Source organism: Mycetomoellerius zeteki, unplaced genomic scaffold (genome assembly GCF_001594055.1).
Source record: "Mycetomoellerius zeteki isolate Tzet28-1 unplaced genomic scaffold, Tzet1.0 scaffold690, whole genome shotgun sequence".
Classification (NCBI taxonomy): Eukaryota; Metazoa; Arthropoda; class Insecta; order Hymenoptera; family Formicidae; genus Mycetomoellerius; species Mycetomoellerius zeteki.
In genome coordinates, this window is record NW_017257709.1 from 323,592 (window position 1) to 346,049 (window position 22,458).

Below are 22,458 nucleotides of genomic sequence, written 5' to 3' on the forward strand. Positions count from 1 at the left end.
TCTTTTTCTCGCGTGTTCGGATACCTCCGAAATCTTAATCGGCTGCTCTTTTACGTGATGCTTTTCTTTTTTATTTATAGTCACTCGGCCAATACTTTTGATTGTGTTCTCTCGACATTGATCGAATATTCGCGTTCGATTTGTGCTTGACGGAGCTCGAGGAAAGACAAAGAAATATAGGAATGATGCGCGAATACGCTAAGGATTTTCGTCAGATCTAGTAGATTCGACTTAGGTACTTAGTGTTCCATGCAAGCTCGCACATAAATATTTTCCTGAGCGATTGCGAATTGCACATAATTTCGTTAATAGAATTCCTGAAGTAGTGCTTGGCAGTCGCGTACGATATCCGCTTTAAAAATATCCGCGATATGAAATCTAAATAGTTTTTAAACTAATACGTTACGCGTTTCCGATAAGCACTACGACTCGATTATAATTACTGTAATCTTCAATGATCTGCGTTTCTCAAAATAACAGATAACGCAATATTGATTGGTAATAATTGATAAATTACAGTTGACATTACATAAATACGCTGTTTATAAAATCCGCGAAAAGTAAGCAAACCAGAAGCAGTTAATAGATGTTCATCCGATGAAGTTTAATTTTTGAAGTTAAAAATTCGTGAGGTTTCTTTTTTTATTTTATTTTATTTCAACTCAATCTAAAGTCTTTATTTTTATTCCAAAGTTTATCCTGATTTCAAAGACCAGAAAAGTGATCATTTTACAAATTAGAGATTCTCACTAATCTCATTAAAGTTCCACTCAATATTATTCATAGTTTTATTGTAATAAAGCCGATCGTATGAGATATCGTAACGGGATGACAATACAACGGGATGATGCATTCACGCTAATTCATTAGAGAATAATTCACTTGATGAGTCAATAGTCTCTGTTGAATCGCGAAGGAAGCGGCAAGTGAAACAACTGTCGATACGGTCAGACAAATCGGTAGAAACTTGAGAGTACAACGTAAACGTATCGCGCTTGAATGAATTGCAAAGATCGCAGCGCGATTCTAAGACGAAATAGTGATCTTATGAATCGAAATTTGGTACATGGTGAAGAGTCCAGTTTCTCGAGATGATAAAGATATTTATCGGGTGATTGTGATTGTCGATGATGTCAGGACGACGATGTTTCGTGACTTTCTATTCAGCGTGACGAAGGATTCGATCTGAGATCGTCTTCTGATCCGTACATATGGCTTCCCGCAGGATCATTATGCTAATGATTTTATGGCTAATATATCGGGCAGAAGGCAAAGTTACGTGCCGCGGCGAGGTACAATTGCGTCGCGATTGCGAGCATTGTGCAGAATGCGACGCGCTGTGCAGCAAGAATCGCGAAGGTGCTGTTTCTTGCGAACTGAGGGTCGCTGTTCTTTTGCCGAAGGATCTGAGATATGATATTTCTCTGCCTAAAGTTCTCCCTGTCCTTGGTAAGAGCTACTCACTCTAAATTTTTGGGAGTGAAATTTCACTCCAAGAAAAGTGATAGCTGCGCCAGTCCGGCAAGAATGAATGTATTTCCTAAAAGGTTAACTTTAATGATTAATATATCGCTTCGCGAAGCAGAGCGACGCTTTCCTTTATCATATTTGTTCGTTTTGTGCAAACAAACACGTTAAATAAGCTTAATTACGTCAAGATTGGATGTAGGGGGGCTAAACTTCACATTTATCTTCAGTCTCTTCTTTCGGAGAGTGAAATTATTCACTCTTCGCAGAGATTAAAAATTGACTCTCGCTTGGAGTGATTTTTCACTCTCGAAGAGTGATTCTTCACTCTCTAAGGTCCAGTTTTACAACTCACGGTTAATGCTTAACCGAGGTTCAACTTATTTCTCATCTCTTTCCAATTCTAGCATTAGAAAAAGATGAAGAATAAGTTAAACCTTGGTTAAGAGTTAATCATGAATTGTGAAACTTAGCCTTAGAGTGAAAATTTCACTCCTGCCGGACTGGCACAACTATTACTCTTCGAGAGTGAAATTTTACTCCCAAAAATTTAGAGTGTTCTGGAAATCAATTGTGTACACTTAAAAAATATATTAAGGGTGCAGTCCACTTTATTGACGTTACAAATTTTAGTACATTTTTTTCAATGTGTCTTGAAAAAGTGAACAAATTCGCTACTCAAGTAGCAAGGTTTATTTTTTAATAACGTCTTATTGATGTTAAAAACGTCATTGAGACTTTATTAAGACGTCATTTGAAGTCACCTTGCTACTTGAGTAGGTTGATCAATAAAATTATAAATATTATAATGAATTTTTTCACTTTTGTAATTTTGACTTCATTTCAAGATATACAGTCGACATCCTTGGCATTTCGGATAAGCTCGGATCAGCAAATGTAAAGCTGAATGAAATCAAGTTTCATACGCGCACCCCCGCAAGTTCAGTTTGTGTATAAAACCTGAACATTGAGAGCATATTGTCTTTTTCTTTTACAGATTTAGCGGTATACGAAGCGAGATCGCGAAATCTGTTACCACATTGGCTTGACATGAAATTCTTGCCACAAGACGATCATTGCGACGCAATGTACGCGCAAATCGGCGCGATCGACAGCTACTCGCATTGTGTGCACTTGTTTCTCGGGCCAGCATGCGATTACTGCGTCGGTACGTCATCTTAAATCCTTTTATTTTGAATTTTACTGAAGCTGCTTTAAAATAATAATTGCTACAGCTTGAAAATGATTCTATAACCCATCTTGATGTTGCTCATGTTTTAATCTACATATAAATTACATCCGTTAAACTGAGAAAACTGTTCCATTATATAAGATTTATTCTAATATGTTATATTAAAATTTCCATAATCTTTCGCATAAAGATGCATATTTCAAAACGATTTATAATTGCAATCGCTTGCATTACAAGAGCGAAAAGAAAAATTTAGAAAAATTGAAACAAATTATCATTTTTATGTTTTATGTTATGTATTCTCTCTTTCCTATTTTTTTTATCCTTAAAATATAAATATATATAGGCATATTTCCTCCAAGTTAGTCTTCTATATTTTATGCTGTTTCTATGTGACATTGAAGTTAAGAGTTTTCTTTCAGCGGTCGTCGGTAGAGTGGTGAAATTTCTTGGTGCACCGTTAATTACCACAGGAGGCTTTACTTTCGACTTCACGGAAAAAAAAGTCGACTGTAAAGACGAATACTTTATGACCACGAGAATCGGAAATTTGGCTTTCAGGGATATCGCCAAATTTTTTGTGGCCATAATGGAACAGTACGTATGGCTCAAAATTTATATAACGATTTATTGATTAAAGTGATATAATATAAAAGTTTAATCTTTGCGTGTTTCTTCATGAGAGATCGTTGACAATTAATATGAAAAATATGAATATTTGATGAAACGTGGATAAGAAACTAAAGAATACGATGAAGTAAAGTGTAACGAAATTTTCTTTTATCTTTCCTTTCTATGAATTAGTTACAAGTGGCGTAAAGTACATCTTATTTATGCAACGAATGGACAAAATCAAGTTGCTGGTAGACATACGTGTCAGCTTATGATGAAGTCAATGGTTCAATTCATCAAAAAAGAGCATAATATTACTTACGGCACTTTTGACGTCGAAGCTACGACCCCTAGTGATTATCCAGAGGCTTTGAAAGATCACGTTGGCCATTCGTACGGCGGTGAGTAACCTTTAAAATTATTTATTACGACATTTAAGTGAAAAGTCTTATGGCCTTTAAAGTAAAAAGATGATTTATGTTAAGACGTAGAATTAAATTCAAAATAAATTTCAGATTTATTCAATTAAGTTATACATCTGCGTTCACAAATATTTTAAGATGCATATGAAAAATAAATTCCACATAAAATCCCATCTAATACAGTAAGTAAAGAAAGCATATAAAATAGTCGCAAACAAAAAGTTAAAATAAATTTTATGAGAAATGTGAGAATATTTTCACTGATCATATATATATAGAATAAAAAATGGAAAAATTGTTTGCTACTTCTACAAAACTTGACGTTATACGTTAATAAACACAAATGGATGGCTTTATTATTATTAGCATTTACGAAAAAAATGATTATAAAAAAGCATAAGACTTTTCGAAAAATAACTTTGTTAAGATATTAAAGGTTAATTATATTGATGTATATATAAAATTTGAAAAGGTTAATTATTTCTCGATCTATATATATAATACATATATATATATGTATTCATTCAACGATATAATTATATGTTTTTCCATCATTATTTTTCTTCATATAAATATCATACTATCCCATTCAGATGTCAATCATCGTTTCGATGATTAATTTTTTTTAAATCTGAATTGATTATCCATATTTATCACATACCTTTGTTTTAAGTGATAAATATGTAGACAACTCCAGTGCTGTAAACAAGTATTTAAATATAATCATCGTCTTGAAATGACAAATTTGTGATAAGAATATTTGGTTCTTTCCAAAAAAGCATAGTTGCAATCGTATAAGTTTTAATATACAAATATCACTTAATAAGTAAAAAATTAATAACTATACAATTATAATTCAATAATCAATTTACTGCAAGCGTACTTTGATCAGACATATCTGAAATTAATAGATATATGTGAATCTTATCGGAATTTTATATTGGTAATAGAAAGAAATTGCTTTCAACCGAGACTTTCTGAATATACGTATACTATATTATATAAAAAACTTTTACTGTATTTTTTATGTTATAATATAACATAAAATATAAAAACGTATATTCAGAAATATAGCAATTAAGTAATTTGATAAAAATGTATTGCCTTCGTGTATTCTCGAATTGTTCTGTATTAAAATGAGGTATTGTTTTAAGCGTTTGCTATGACAATAATCAATATATTTCAAATGACATGAGAGAAACATGATACTTCCCGCACATTAATCATTTCAAGAGGTTTTGTCACAGTTATAAATTTCTCGTTTTGAGGACGTTTTTTCTCTTAATGCTAAATGTCATGATAAAAAAATATATATTATAAGTTTATATAAAATATAAATATTATGATATAAAAAAATTTTGTGTGAGAAGAAGAAAGTGCTTATATACAGTATAAATATATATAATTTATTAATTTTAATTATGTATGTATATTAAAAAATAAAAATATATATAATTACTTCTTAAATGTCTTAGAGTGAAATCTCACTCCAAAAGAGTTAAAATACTGCTATTGAAAAAATACTGAAAAAGAGTGAAAAATTTGTACTCTTGAATAAGAGCGGTAAATTTTCGTTCTTTTGGATTAAGATTTATTCCAAAGAAAAGAAATCTCACGCCTTTTTTGAAGCGAATCTTATTCTAAAACTGTGAAATCTTACCCCCCCTAAAAGAGTAAAAATCTGCTTATTCAAGAGTGCCAATTTTTCACTCTTTTTCATTGACAGTATTTTAACTCTTTTGAAGTGAGATTTCACTCCAAGAAACTTAAAGAATAAAAAAATAATTAATTTTATTTATAAAGTAACTACCACTTATTATTGTTAAAATACGTAATAACTATACACATATGCTATATATAATAATGCTATATATATTATAGTATATATAATAAATAAAATTGTTTTTTATAAATTATATTGCTTGAACAACGTTATCATGTTACAAAGATTTTATCGATGCTAAAAATTCAATATGAAGGCTGGTAGAAGATCCAATTATCAAATGCGGAAAATGTAATCTATTAATAAGTGGGGGCTTTAGTTAAAATCTTGCTCCTTTGTAATATCTTCAACGGATAAGAAAGTTATTTGCGTAATTTTTTCTTTAACTCTTTTTAATCATTAAGCGAATCTATCATGCCTTATCATATCTCATTTTACACGTTATCGCACTTATCGCGTGCTCGGACATTTCTATTATTGATATCTTTTCACACGGCTTTACACGTCACTACGTCTATATTTAAACATTTCCTTAATGAACTTATAAAATTATCGTTATATCTGTTTAAAGTATTACAAGGATTTTCTTTCGGGATTACCTTTTTATATAGCCAATTCAAAGATAAATATCTATCGTGCGTTTAATATGTGCATATACGTAACATCACATAATAAAATAAATAACGTAAAAATAAATTAATAAAAAATAATATGAAAAATAGCTGGCAATGAATAGTATTTCATACAGGTTGCTTGGATAATGGATAAAATATATTTTATTAAGATATATTTTATAGAATGTCGGAAAAAAAGGATAAAGTTATATAGCAGCGAATTGATGAATATTAATCGAACTATTTCGAGTATCAAAGCATTTTATCAACTGTGGAAAGTGTCGTTTTACCGCACAGCATTCGATTCATGAGAACGGTCTTATGTCGGTAAAAATTGTTGGCAATAACTCTATGTGATTTTGCAAGATACAAAATGTAAAACTTTCTGAATCTGTGTATTAAATATGTAATCATGAAATACTAGTGCATGTCACATGCAATCACGCGATGTATATTTATATCTTTTAAATCTAAAGTTATAGTACAACATTTTTGCAATCTTTTTACAAAAGAAAATAATTTTTATTCTCTCTGTTACTATTACACGAAAAGCGTAGTTGAGCAAATCAACGTAATTTTGTAATCCATCATTTTACGTTATATTGAATCACGAGAAAAGTTGTGCAAGAGACAACAGTATAGACGCTTGAAAATTGAAGAACTTTACGGACATGTCACTTGCATGTCATTCTCAGAACGCAGAGCAGAGGGAAATTTGTGTCGTCGATACATTATGCATAAAATGCATTGAATATAATGCCCATTTGCGTATGTTGTGTTAATGCGCGTGTCGTGACACATATGCATTGAGAGAATATGCGTATGACACTTTTCTGCGCTACATAAATATTGCATTTTTTATGGAACATGTAATAAGGTTGAACGATATTAGAGTATTAAGCTCGGAAGCAACCATTGTCAGAAGCGACGTCTCTCATAATAAAGACATTAGCGAATGCGTTTAAGTTTTTTCAACTCCGAAAAAAATTCGACAAAAATGGAATTTTAAGAAAAATCTTTAACAACTATCGAATGTGACATATCTACATATATCTTCATTTTTTATTTGGATTTGGAGTACATATTACTTTGAGTCTCCTACGTTTTTATTTACGATTTTCTCAATCGATGTGGAGATCACTTTTTCTTAACGAAAATTTGAACATCTTTTATATTTTTTATGGAACATGTAATAAGGTTGAACGATATTAGAGTATTAAGCTCGGAAGCAACCATTGTCAGAAGCGACGTCTCTCATAATAAAGACATTAGCGAATGCGTTTAAGTTTTTTCAACTCCGAAAAATATTCGGCGTACGTTTGTTTAAATGTTTTCGTACTCTAATTTCAAGTTAAAGCGTTAAAGAAAAACGTATATAAATATTCAAATAAAAACATGATAAGTCTTAACTATAAGCTAAATAATGCGAGCTATAATTAAATTTTAATATTTAACAAAGATTCTCTTGCTTAAAAATATATTTTTAAAATCTGTATCACATTCTTAACGGTTGCGTAGGACATATTTTTTGCGACTGCTGTATTGATTTGCCAAATGTAGGCCTTAAAATTGTATGACAGACTCTTTTTCTCTCTATCTCAGTTAGAAATCTATTTTTAAACGATAAAAGGACTACGTAGGCAATTCTTGCGTAAATGACACGATCGACAATTCTTTCACTTCAAAGATCAGAAAAACCTGACCTTGACTTATGATACATGACAAGAACACGCGCTCGAAACAACGATTACGAAAGAGCCCAAAATAGATTTAAAAATATTTTTTGTTTTATTTAAATTTTGAACTTAATAAACATATATATATTTGGAATGGTACAAACATATCGGTTATTTTAAAAAAGTTCAAAAGTGGGCATGATTATTACTATCAGAAAAGTTTTTTTATTTAATAGCTTTTAATTAACATTAAAAATATAATAATTCTCTCTCTTACTCACTCTCTCTCTCTCTCTCTCTCTCTCTCTCTCTCTCTCTCTCTCTTTCTGTATATTTCTTATGTCTTGATTTTCTAATAATGTTACATATACATATGTTCGGAAATTAACAAATAATTGAGAATAAATGTATATTCAGAGAAGAGGGACATATAGTTGATAATTGCAATCTCCGATTTATCAGTAATTCCTATTTAGTAATGTTACGTATGTGTGACTTAGATACTGTGAAATTTATTTCTTCGCCAATATTTATAGGCATGCGAGTAGAATAATGTGTTATCGATAAAAGCGATGTCCTATTATATTTTTGTTGAAGTATTTACACTTAATAAATTTGTCCGTCATTTCTTAAATTACTAGATTTATATTTACAAGATAAAATTTGCATGCTTTTAGTGACCATGACATTCTTGATACAAGGCTACATTTTTAGCGAGACACTTCTGTGCTAACTTTATAACAGAGAGATATAAAAAAATTTGAAAAAAAAAGTTTATAGCAAAATTTTATAAAATATCGTTAGTTACTTTTTCAGGTCGATTAAAAATATTTTATGGTTTGAATTGCGTCACAAAAAATTGGACTTGACTTTCCTCTTCTTTCTTTAACAAAAATGTTAAGCCAGATATGATATTTATTCATTGTATAATTTTTCTATTTCTAACTTTAAATTTCTGAGTGGGTTTCAAAATATTATTTTCATTAAACTTAAAATTGAGCAGAAATGAGCCAACCAATAAAGTTGCATTTGGATCTATTTACACTCCCGGAACTCAACTCGCCGCGCACAAATCCTTTTATTTACGGTGCAAAGCATGTCGCGAAATGCGTGTGTCTCCGATATTACTTTCTGCAAATTTTGCATAATGTTTATAAGACTTGTGTTAAGAAAGGTAGCACTATATTCAAAAAGGAATACCTTTCCCCGAGATAACTTTTCGCGGATTTCTTTACAAGATGCTTCACATAACCATCATAAGCGTCATATGGCGCTTTTTTAAAAGATGAAAGTAAACCAAAGTTTCGGATATCACTTGTAATTTAAGTAGGCTTTTTAAACACTCCATTCGTGACCCATGGCGATTGAATGCAGAATGAAAGGTGTGGTGTATACGGAGGATATATGAAAGGATCGACGCATGCGTTCTACTTCCTTCGTGGAGGCGCACAGCAATGTCCACCTACACGATCGGAGTGGTGTACTCGTGCTCGTCTAGAGCGAGCTGGCTGTGCGATGTGGGGGTGAGATAAAGAGGGAGGACCGGCGGCGAAGATAGCCTGATAGATAGATTGGGAGATGGATAAGGAGAGAAGAGGTATAAGAGGGCGGCGGAGAGATCGAAGGGAGGAAGAGAGAGAGAGACAAAGCCGGTGGCTGAAAGAGTGCGGCAGAGAGTGAGGGGAGACGAAAATGGAGAGGAGGAGGAGCGATCGTCGACTTCGGTGGGCGATCCAGAGCACCGTGCTTTTCCTTCGGTTCGCTCTCAGTTTCAATCGCGCGTTCCGAGCTTGCTCTGGAAGAGCGCAAGCCGAGGAGCCGGAGAGATCGGCGATCGAAGAAACGGGAGCCGATACTTAGAATCGCGGTAATTTGTGCGGAACAATTAATGAGAATGAAATATAAGTGACGAGAGATCGAGAACCACAATCGGTCTGATTGCGCGTTGATCAATCTCGATCCAAAACCAAAAATCGGCTTGTCTTCGTGATCGGTTATCTTTGAAAGAATGTCACACACGTGCGACACGTGCTCTATGATGCATTCGAATGAAAAATTTGCGGTTTGGTGAATCTGATTGAACTTGCTCGCGAAAACAGGTGGATACAGTGAGGAAATTAATCTGTTAGTGAAGAAACGGTTGGAGAACACGCTTCCCTATTATCGCACACACACACGCACACACACAGATACGCGTTCTCTATATATCACGACCGTATACGATACGATCCAGTATGCGCAAGTCTTTCACCCTTAAAAAGAACATCGGCAAGATGTGCAAAGTTTTCTCCTCTAAATACGATAAAGAGCATCCGGATATCTCGAGTTAGAAATTGTTCGTCCGTGTGTATAGCTGTCTCTTTGCCGGCTTTTCGACCGGAAAGCACGTGACATTACTCCACTGAGTATTCTAGACACCCTTTTCCAACTACATAGAAAAGGATTCAAACCTGATCCTTGTACGATTTGATCGGACTATTCACATTTACAATCGACGAGCTTTGCAAAATGCGAAAGAAATTTGATACTAATTTTAATAAAATACTATACTCCTCATCGCGCCATTTAATTTTAAATTTCATGGAAAAGATACTTTTGGCATTAATTAAAACGATAAATTTGAATTTGCCTTCTTTCTGTGTGCGCGATAATTAAAAATTTAAATTATAATGAGTGCGTTACACACTAGAATGAATGAATCAAGTCTACAGTTTATAAGATCTGTTTTAAATAAATGGCGATTTCTATACTCGAAATTAAAATAACAAATTAGAAAGTTTTATTTTGTATTCATTTTGACAGACTTAATTAAAAACCCAAATGAGTGAACAAGGTCTTATTCGGTCAAAACGAGTTTTAGTGCAATAATGTAAACATTCACTGTTTCTAGTTTAAACGAACTTTGTCTTAAAACGCAATCTTAGACTGAGGCTAGAGTATGTATAATAATATTACAAATTAAATTGCGACGTTCTCCAGTTTCAGCCTAAGATTATGTTTCAAGACCGACAAAATAACCAGCGCGTAATTTTTACGAATCGGAAATAGTAAATATTCATACAATATATTATTAGGCACTAATTTTATTTAATATTAATTAAAAAGTTTAGTAAAAAATTCTAAATTTATTTTCTATTCTAATTTTATTTTCTAGATAAAAATTGCTAAATAATAAAATTAGATAATAGAATAACCGTTGCTATTAGTGTGCCTTTAAGTACTTGCTCATTATTAAATTAATTATTAAATATTGTAGCTTTAATTTTGTTAGCTTGAAATATCAGCTTTTTAATTATTCCTTTTTCTTATAATATTTTTATAATCTAAAAAATGTTAATGTTTCATAATAATAATATTAATCCAAATAATAACATTAATCGGACTCTCGAGTTTTAAACACTAACGAAATAAAGGCAAGTAAGTAAGAGTATAAGTTTCTGTGCAGTAATTCTTATGTCAAAGTTCAATTATATTTACTTCTGCTTATATTAAATTGGTAAGAACATTCAAACGTTTCAGTTCAATTCGAAACGTCTTATCAATTAATGTAAGCAGAAATATATCTAATTGAATTTTTTTCCGCGCAGAAATTTATACTTTCATTTGCCCTTATTTTGTTATTGAATGTTTTTATGTTTTCAATAAAAATAAAGAAAACCTTTTGGTCCTTAGTTATTAGTCCCTAATATGCTTCCAATTTGTGTGTCTATTCATATTCATTTTAACATAGTTATTGAAACAGGTAATAAATATGAGCTAATTGTTTAAGTTAATATTACATAAATCATCATTTTAATTATAACTTACAGTTTTAATATACACTCATAACACAATGCTCTTAGCTCCAGCACACTGCTAAATCTATATTGTCAAATTTAACTTAATGTGAGTCATCACTGCTCCTACTTAATCATATCGTTATTTTATATTAAAACAATGATTATATTTGACACTATGCAGTGTCAATTTGACACTATATAGTATTAAATTGACACGATACAGTGTCAAATTTTAGTAAAAAGTAACGATATATTTAGTAGGAGCAGTGGTTTAAAATCTTGCGGTATTACTAGATTCACATAAATAAATTGTGACATGTATCTGTCGAAAAACATTAACTATACTTTAATAGTTTGAAAATAGAATATTTTCTTCGATATTATATACATTAATAATTTAACTTAATAAAAAAATACCTTTTCTTATTTATATTTGTGCTAATTTTCTTTATGGCTTATTTAAATATAAAGGCACATTGATAGAGACAAATACAGTAATAAAGACAGTTACATTATATAATATATGTGATTCAATTGCAATCGAGCTCTTTTATCGCGTCCAGGAAAAGAATTTGTTATAATAGTCTGCGACTTCGACTTCGATCGACACATTGACTGTTTTTACGTGCTATCGTCCTTGGCCGTCGTACAGTATTCATCCAGTATACGAAATCGTGACGTTTGGTACAAATCGTCCTGCTTTTTTTTCAGGAACATCCAATCAATCGGCGCGAGAACGAGCGAAACGATTGCGCGTGGTGTGAGATGAAAAGTCATGCTAACGTTTTCCTTCCACGTGAATTGACTGGAGAACAGTTGCTATGATAATAAATTCTCGGGTCTTTTGCTTTCTGCTTTTTCGACATCGGTTTATATCGGTGACACAAGCAAATATATTCGTGTACACACGGCCGGAAGCCTTTACTTCGCTCCAAAATATCATTTTTTTTTCATCGTTGCGATGAACGATCTCTTCGATGAGGATCCGAGGTCACTCATTATGCGAATTTTCTATGATCTCACCTTGCATCGCAAAGAAGGCTTTAGGATAGTTTGATCTCACCCTGTGGATGGATCAGTTCGTGACTTTCATAACTAACATGAGATTGCATAATTCAAAACTGATGCTGAATTCTGCATGCAGTATGTTAAATAAGAAAGCGAATGCAAATATGAAGGAAAAAGAGAATTAATTAACACGTTGACTGTTGATTATCCATGATTGGCGCTTTTTCAGTGACGTCTCTGACGTCATCACAATTTTTTGAAACAATTGTAAAGACAAATTTCATCTAATATAAAATTATGAACGATATAAATAAGTACATGTAATAATGTAAAATATAAACTGTACTATTCAACACATTACCCGTGAGGACAGAATCTTATTAATAACATTATATAATATTTTATTATTACATGCTTATGAACATGATAATGAAAATTCTACTGTGATACAAGATTCATTGAGTAAGGCGTGTAAAAAGCAATCCGTGTAAAAAGATGTTATATATATAGGTATTGAATAATTTAATTTTTTATCCATCAATCAACGAAAATCTAAACTTAAAAATTATATTATTTAAAATTAGTAACAAAAACGGAATATTAAAATTGAAGAAAAATCAACAATGAATGAACACTAATTGTAGCAAATTATGTTTAATTTACACAGTTACATAACAATTAGATAGTAATTTATATTCATAATTACATAGTAGCAAATTATTTTTAATTTACATAATTACATATTGTAGTAATTAGAAATATATATATATATATGACCTTATTAGTCTTATTACATCACTTTATATGATAGAAACTAAATTAATTAAAAATTTATCTTCGCTGATTTATCTGTTTTAAAATTTTTCTGATTTAATCCAGATTGTAAGAATTACATTACTTTATTTTTTAATTCAATTTTCACGCGTATTTGTGTGCATGCTGTTTATATCTCGGGCGAGATATATTTTTTTTAATCAGATGAATCGCAAATGGATGATACCGGGATGTTGTCTTACATGAATTCATGTATAATAATTTTACGATGCAACGTAAAGTTTAGTTTTACTTTGCGGAGAGATTAGTGATGCTTTTTGTAAATTAAGCACGATTACGTAATTTGGTGAACGCCGCGCTTTATATGCAGCCTGCCAAACGTTAAACACTTTCGGACGTTTACAAAATGTGATTGTTGACGATTCAATTAATTAAATTAGCAACTCTGCCAGCCTCGAGAAAATGCGATTAAATTTTACGCGATATGCTGTACTTTCTGATCTTCCGCATTAAATTTCAAGCAAATCAGATCTTTCTTGCGTTAATCCGAAAACTCTAAGGCCCGGTTCTAACAATGTAAGATAAACTTTAATATCGGTTTAATTTACTCTTTATCTTTTTTTAATTTTAGAGAATTATCTCTAGAATTAAAAAAAGATAAACAGTAAATTAAATTGAGATTAAAGTTAATTTTACATTGGTAGAAGAAATGGGTGGAATCAATAGATTCACTTGTGTCGATATTATTATACATAATAAATTTATTAAACACGTTTATGAGAATCTTAAATAGGAGATCTTAAATGTATATACAAAGTTGATCGTGATAACATGAAGTTCATGTAAATAATTTGATATTCTGATTAAATTCCGGTTTATGTGAACCTCCAGGAAATCTCCAGGATGACGTCAACGGTATCTGGTAGTAGAAACGGGAAAACATTTCTTTAATCAAGAGTGTCACTTTTTGCATTGCAGGATACAGTCGCGTCTTTCGTTTTTCGCATCTACCTTGCGCGAAAACAAAAATGGCGAAATGTCAGAATTACAGTTACACCCATCTCATTATACGTATTCCATCTCGTTCCGAGCAGCCGAGTTGTGTATAGTTATTGAAGAAATCTCGGACTGCATTCGTGCGTATAGTGAGGGTGGACACGTGTAAACGTTGGTGCGATTTTTCGTTTTGGAGTATATGTAATGAAAATGCACACATACACATGCACACATGAGACATACAAAAGGCCGCGGTGACAGGCTGTTATACATTTTCTGTACTTGACAAACTTGGGAAACGAGGGATATAGGTGAAATAACCGTGATCATGCTGAATAAAAGAATGAAAATTGAGAAAATTGAGAAAATATTCAGTCACCTAGCTTTTTTGTAGTTTGACTGCATTTTCAGAAAAAAACAGAGTTTATAGAAAATATCTTATATTTTTACTAAAAATAATATTTCAATTTCTGTAAGCTCCCTTTTGATAGGGTTTATTCGTGATTGTTACAGCTGCAGAATATGTGATTATCCTTCAAAAAAATCTCGAAAGAATCTTGTGTATACAAATACTTCTTAGGAACCCTCGTTTCATTGAATTTAATATCAGAGGGAAAGTATTTTGGCTTTCTATGGTTACAAAGCATTCATATTCATTTCCGTATTTTAAACTATGTAATGAAAATGTGTTGAGCAGATAAAAATAAAACCTATTAATTTCAAATTCTCCATATTCGAGCTATTTTTATTGCAGTTCACAATGTCAGCAATTATTTCTCTTATTTACAGATGCAAAACTTTTTTATTCATGAATTATCGATAATGAAGATAATAAAATAATAGCTAAAGAGAGAAACGGTTTTTGATATTCTCATTTTATCTCTCTTGATTTGAATAAAAGTTAATCATAATTTTTATATTAATGTTGTAATCTGAAAAATCAATTGCAATATTTATTTTAACACAAACTAAATAAAAGGAATATAAAGATTGAAAAACGCGTTTTTTATTTCTCGGTTATTTATAGTTTTATACCAAACTCAATTTTTCTACATACTTTTCTTTTCTCTACCTTCGCTATTTTTATATTCATAACATTTTGCAGAATATGAATTTCACAAATGTACTGTTTTTGTTATATACATTCTAATTTTATATTATTTTTTCCTATTATGACGTTTATCAGATAATTCTATGTTACATATATCTATTAAAACTTGCATTTTGCATATTCTCTTTTCTCTAAAACTATTTTCTAGTCAATCCGATTTTGCAGAATATATGCCATATTGTATCGAGCACAATATCGATTGTATAATACTCAGAGAGAAAGAGTATTCCGTTCCAGTCAATCCTTTTTCTATTTGCATAGATACAATATTCAGATTTTAGCCAAAAAATTTTACTAAAAATTATATGTATATATACAAGAATATGTCGAAAAAGCCGTACGCTAGCAGTACAAATAAAATAAAATATAGTAGCGATTTTATAATTTTGGAATTTTATGTAAGAATATAAACCAAACAGTAAAATATAGGAAATGTATGTGAAAAATGAGAATATGTAAGAAACACGATTACATACGATGAAATACTTGGCTATCGTCTTCCGGTAGGAAAGCAGGAGAGTTCATATCCTCCGAAGCATATATCCTCCGAACTTTTCTCTTCAGGTAACGGTGGAACATGCTCTTACAAGAGTTTCTTGAGTTTGCTTGACATTGGATGGCTGTCTCGCGTAACAACACGTCGTAGTGAAAGATGATAGTACGTTCGCGGGATGAACCGACATCAGACTTACCGAGATCCAAAGTGTGATAGATGACGAGCTAGGAAGTGGAGGAATATGAGATAGTCATCGTCGCACACGAAATTTTTTTATGACATTGTAATTCGAGCAAAGCACTTTTCGGGAAAATTTTCAGTATGCTTTACGATGTGGTCTGCGCTAAAAGCCGCCAGTAGCTTTTGAGCATATTTCGCAATTATACGTCTCGTCTATGCATTAAGTTGCGCTAAATTGCGTCACGGTTAATGGCTCGATGTGGGATCAACTATAATACCAGTAATATCGATATGTGTCTGTACGAGTATTTAAAAAAAAAGTAATCGCATCACTCACACACGAGTGAATGAAATTTTTCTTCTTGTTTATGGTTGACTCATTTTTAATTTTTGTTGGTGTACTTATGGTGTACTCATATTAATTAATTAAAAACTTGTGCATCTTATAATAAAAAATAAAGTTAATAAATTGAGATATAAAGATCTCAAGAATGTTAAGATGTAATGAATTTCTCAAATAGAAATAATTGAATCGATTAAAAAATTTCTGAATGAATTTCTTATCAAACTTGTGCTTATAAATATTGATGAGCAATTATCGATGAAGGAAGGCATTATAAAATTAAATCGAGAGTAATAAACTCCTGAAAAGCTGCATGCATGTCGTATGTATTACATCGCTCTTTTTGTTGATGCACATTCCTAGTGAATGCCAAACGTGTAGAGCACGTTATTCAGGGAACATACAAAGCTTTTGACGATTTGCACATTTGATATTCACACAGCACGGATATAAAGTTCACGCGAGCTAATGTATAAAGCAAGGTAACGTCAAACATGAAGCAGTCTTCGCACAGCATTGTCGCTCGCATTTCGTTATACGATTTGTAATTAATTTCACATCGACGTGATATGTCTCAATTGCATTTCATTTAAGCGCATTTGACAGAACGTGTTCTTTTGCAGATGATGTGACGGCAGTTTGATTAAATTCATCAATGGTAAATAACGGTAGGCGTTTTCACCGGCGCGATCGTCATTACGATTTCTCGATGATTGTAATATTTATTCGAACGTCACGTCCAATCGTGGGGAAGAACATCGATGATTCTAACGACGGTCTTTAATAAGTTCTATCAACCGTGATTTAATTAAACGACGCATTGCTCGGCGACTGCTAATTAACTCGTCCGTATGCGAATTTCCGATGAACGTTAATCTACCGTTTCCGCTTGAACTTCGACAAAGCCAGCTCCGGCAGTTTGCGTCTCGGAATAGTGCTCCACAAAAGTCGCAAGTGATGTCATTTGAAAACTAGGTTTATTCACGTGTAAATTCATAACCTGAAAAGCTGCAAATGATTTCAAACACAAAATCAGATCTATTAACGGTATAATGTAATGTTGTAATAACGGGGATAATTACATTTGTGATACCATATTATCATATTACAGATCCTTTTCGTGTTAGTATGCTATGTGTGTTGTGTGTGTGTGTGTGTGTGTGTGTGTAACGTAATTATTATATTTATATTACGATGATATCTTGTAAATTGAACGATTTTCAATTCGAATTGCTTGTAAATTATATAAAATTGTTTATATTAATTATACATTGCTCGTTCGTTGCACATTAATTATCTGATAAATGCGTAAGAGAATTATTGATAAAGTAGACCAGTATATTTATAATAATATCTATTTTAATTAATGTATATGCATTCGCGTATTTACGCGTATCAAAAACGCGATTTACATATATATATATATACGAGTACATATATGTATATATATGTATATATATATATTGTTTATATATTGAAACGATTTATTCTGGTAATGAGTTTCAAATTCCGATAACTGAAATTTTATCAAATCGGAGGATAATAATTGCATCAAAATACAAATTGCACTTCCTTCTTACCACAAAAACTCCGTGGCATTTATTATTAGTTTGAAACTTTTGTTCTTTGCCGGATAATAAGGTGTTCTTTTGGAATATTCTATCCCTATCGGCTGCAGTATTTTCTCGCTTCTAAAGAAGCTTCTCTCTCCTGCTTCACGGATTCAAACTCGCTTATTTCTCTTGTCGTTACTTATATTTCCTGCCTAGGGACGTTTCTATTTTTTTTCTTTAAAACTGCTTTGCAGTGAAAGATATTTCGACGGTTAATTATAAGTCTTTTTGAGTGTGGAAGTTCTTCGTTGGAACGGTAATATTTTATAAATCGATGAAACCTCAAAGAACAGGATTAATAGAACTCATTGCGAGTACCACTTGTTGCAACATCATCCTTTTGCAAGTTTATAAATATTCAGTTAACTATTACGAATTGAGATACACGCTCTCTTTGGCTATTTTTCAATAAGGCACGAATACGAAATAAAGGGTTTGTTTCAAGTTCCAACGAGTTTATTTAATTTCCGTTAGAGTCCTAAATCCATCAGTTTCATTTACCTTCTGTATATTTCCTATTTAATTGTCTATTAATCAAATTAGTTTTCAATAAAGAAGTCTCACAATCAGTATATGCATATAGAGATAGATTAAATAAAATTATATATATATAATGAAATAAATATATATTTTTTCAAAAACAGATCTTGTATCTCTCTTGCGTTTTTTTCAAGGATATTTTCTCTGTGAAATATGCAAACAGCGATGTTTTGCATATCATTTTAAAATCTCTCTTTATATCACTGCAAAGTTACTCAATTTAGGCTTTGACACTACCTTCGTGGGCGGACACTACCCTTACAATTAAATTCGAATAGTCAGGTTACCCGTTTCAATTTCGAGAATCCGGGTCGAATCCGAGTTTTTGTCTGCTGTGATCAATTTTCATTTTCGCGCGACCTTGTAATAAAACCATATCATCGACTGTATCAGAAACTTCGTGAGCATTTCGTTTCTATTAGCAATATAATCTACGTTTTACTTTTTAAAAGTGAAAGAATTAGTGTATTATTAGTAAAAAAACAGTAATCATTTATTGATGATTACATCAATTATAAGTGTAACACTGAAGTCACTGATTTATTTTTAGAGAGTACTGTTGAACGCAGAATGTGAATGTGGATGGGTAAAAAAATCAACACTCTACGTTATATTTGATGATCAATTTGTAACAAAATGCGTGATAGCGGAAGCTTGCTACGAATCTTTATTGAAAGCGTAGTTTTATTACGAGTGGAATTTTATCAAAAAGTGGTTGTTTTGTCACGATGTAAAATTATAATGGTACAAGTTATAATGTGTTATCCGAACAAAATCGCATTTTGTCAATATTGTGAAATGTTACACAGATATAAATTCTAACAACAGCGCATTACGAATAATTACGAGAATTTTCTTGTGACTTATTGGCACATAATCGCGTAATCCGGAATATCTGGGTGTTAGCATCCCTAGCGAATGCTCGTATATTTTTTTTTATCGTGGAATCTATGCATAAAATATATATGTATGTGCCTTCATCGAATACGTGCCCGGTAGAAATAAATCAAGTATTAATTCTCACATCCACATACACGGATACGAGAACCTCGCTAAATTATGCAAGACGTAAATCCGTATTTTTTCTTAAATTTCCTTACTGCTTTCTTGTATTATGCGATTAAACTAACAGCACAATCTTGTGATTTATCCCGTACTCGTTATTAATATACATATATCACGAGTGACCTTAATTATCTGTTGTAGCAGGATGATATAACTTGATGATAAATAAATGTTACTACAATGCTTATTAATCTATCTCGGGCGAGTAACTTCAAACTTTTGAATGAGCATAATTATGTATATAAATTACAGTCATCGCATCACGAATAATAATCTAAGAATAAATCGCATATTGTTCGTTTTACAAGGTACCGGTGTTAGATTACATCTTACGTCGTGACAGTCATGGCATAATAGCTACGTTTACACCGTGCGCTTAGTCCGCGATCTATACGATAGATGTCTTTGTTTAACTTACAGGATAAACAAGGACATCTATTGTATAGGCCGCGGACTTAGCATACGGTGTAAACGTAGCCAATAAGACAACTGTAAGGCCAGAAACATATAAAAAAACGTAAAGCAATACGTAAGCAGTAAGCGAATTAGTTAATTACAGTAGAGAACTACTTTACAATAGGGAAGTAAATTTGGATTTCTCAAATTTGATTGCAGTATGATACTATAATGCACTATGCACAGGAGGGTGCATTTAGGCCCAAATTTGATTGGTTGTTTCCAGTATTTCTATCGTTTCTATATGCAAAATACTATACCTTATTATTCCATGGTGACAGTTGCAAGTTAAAAATTACATAACGCGTGTCTGTCGTGACTCGAAATAATTTTGACGTGTATGGTCACGTACGTCGTGTTTGCCCGACTCTGTCTGCGTCATGTAATAACATTATTTCTCCATCCCTAATTCAGAAGGTGCGTTCCATTCCATATTTGTCTTCTCTTTTGCGCGCGCAGGCCAAAAGCCTGACACGAAAACCAAGAGACGCGACAGAGTAAAGAACACGCTTACTTATTCTCATTATTTTTCCGCAAAGTAAAAGTCTGATGGCTTTTAGGTTGCATGTCCCGAAATAAAAATGTTACCCAAAGACTTGAAGAATCAGAATGAATTGCTACTTTGGACTTTGATGAAACGGATTATGTAATGAGTTTCATATCATTTAGCTACTTGTTTCGTGTCAAGTTCTTTTACAGCGTTGAAATCATTTAAGGATTACTTTATTAAAAAATTCGAAGGTTTAATTTGATACAAAAATCAGACACGCATACGTTGTATAAATATTATGAACTGTTTCATACATATATAATTATATACCTAATGTTAATTTTAATACAGAAAATATAAATTTCCAGTCACACAACACACAACAAACACATTTTGCAGAGATTATATACCAGGAAAGGAATATCCTTAAATCGTATTAATTAATTAATTATCTAATATTACTTTTATTCAGAAAAATATACAGTGTTTTCTATTTATTTCATTCGTAATTAATAAAGTAAGACATTTATATAATTTTTTTCTAGAATTTAAATACAATACTATAGATAATAATAATAATGAATTAAAAATGAAATAAATATTTTTCGGTACGAGTACAATATCTTTTACGTTAATTAATTTAATTAGAAAATATAATATACAATAACGTAGATCAACAACTTTAAAAACTGCTCTTGTTAAAACTGACCATAAATCATCTAAAATTTTGCAGACCAGATTTCAGAATAAAATTCTGCTTCTCATTTCACATGATGATATATTTTAATGTATGATATTTCAATATATATTTTATACATTATCATACGTTCAAGAATTATTTGCTACTATAACGCATGTCAATCAATCCCAAATCAAAATATGTAAATCTGATCTCTTTTCAAGTTCTTCTTTTGAATCTGACAGCACGTCGTCACGGAGATTGGTTTTCAAGAGTCAAAATTTTAGTACTGAGTTTTTATTTCAGCTGACTCAATTCCACGCAATTAATATTACTTGGCACGAATACAATATGCATGTATTTTGTTTCTTTAATTTTTTTTCATATTACACAAAATTGGATAGAATATAATCCAAAGTGAGTCTAAATTAATATTATCGGAACATAAGTAGGCATTCACAGTCGGTTCTTATTTCAAGATCGTCTTAAATAATATCTTAAGATGCTAATATGGCTCTGTAATTGGTTTATGGATATCTAAAGACTGTAATTAAAATACGGTCTTAAGTATAAGAATCGATTATGAATACCGGTTATAATTTCTTATCTTTATGATAAATCGCGAACACTAACTCTCTTAGAGGTATTCCGTAAAAGAAATATACAAAACGACGGTATATTATTATCATATTAAGGGGGAGAGAGCTTATTTCTGTCGTATATTTTTCAAACTTTGAGGATCAAGATAACATTGCTAAATCGTTCTCATACATTACATTGTTTTCCAGATAAAAAAACAATTCTCAGGTTGAATTTATGCAATTTAAGAAAATTGGTGATATTTTACGATTCTTTGCGAACCTAAAATAAAAGTAAATGTCAAATGCACGAAATTACAGTATAGTGTATAAAACGGATACGATTATGCGTGTAATGTAACAAGATTAAACAAGGTATCTCTCATTTTCTAATTTGGAACCTGTTTCGCAGCCAAACTCCTAAAGAGCACGTGTATTTTATAATTAGTGAAGTCATGATGTTCGAGATTTCTAATGATTATCGTTGCATCGAAGTTAAATTGGACCGTACCAGGAACTGCAACGAACCTCTCAAGCGAGGAGCAATATCTGGCGCTTTAAAGGAGAAGCGAGATTATCTACATCAATTTTCTTATATGAGGACATAAATGCACGTGGAGCTTTCGAAGCTTTTCCGTGCATAA

General features: G+C 31.7%; 1 protein-coding gene across 2 annotated transcripts in view; it reads left to right on the forward strand.

Moving 5' to 3' along the window:
• The first annotated feature begins 1,056 nt into the window (after nucleotides 1-1,056).
• LOC108729025 (atrial natriuretic peptide receptor 1) overlaps nucleotides 1,057-22,458 on the forward strand; it is a 99,656-nt gene continuing 78,254 nt past the window's right edge. For both annotated transcript variants that reach the window (XM_018457928.1, XM_018457929.1), the window contains exons 1-4: nucleotides 1,057-1,449; nucleotides 2,465-2,635; nucleotides 3,082-3,256; nucleotides 3,464-3,672. In XM_018457928.1, coding sequence (XP_018313430.1) covers nucleotides 1,212-1,449; nucleotides 2,465-2,635; nucleotides 3,082-3,256; nucleotides 3,464-3,672 — 793 coding nt within the window. In that variant the 5' untranslated portion in view covers nucleotides 1,057-1,211. The remainder of the gene's footprint in view (nucleotides 1,450-2,464; nucleotides 2,636-3,081; nucleotides 3,257-3,463; nucleotides 3,673-22,458) is intronic.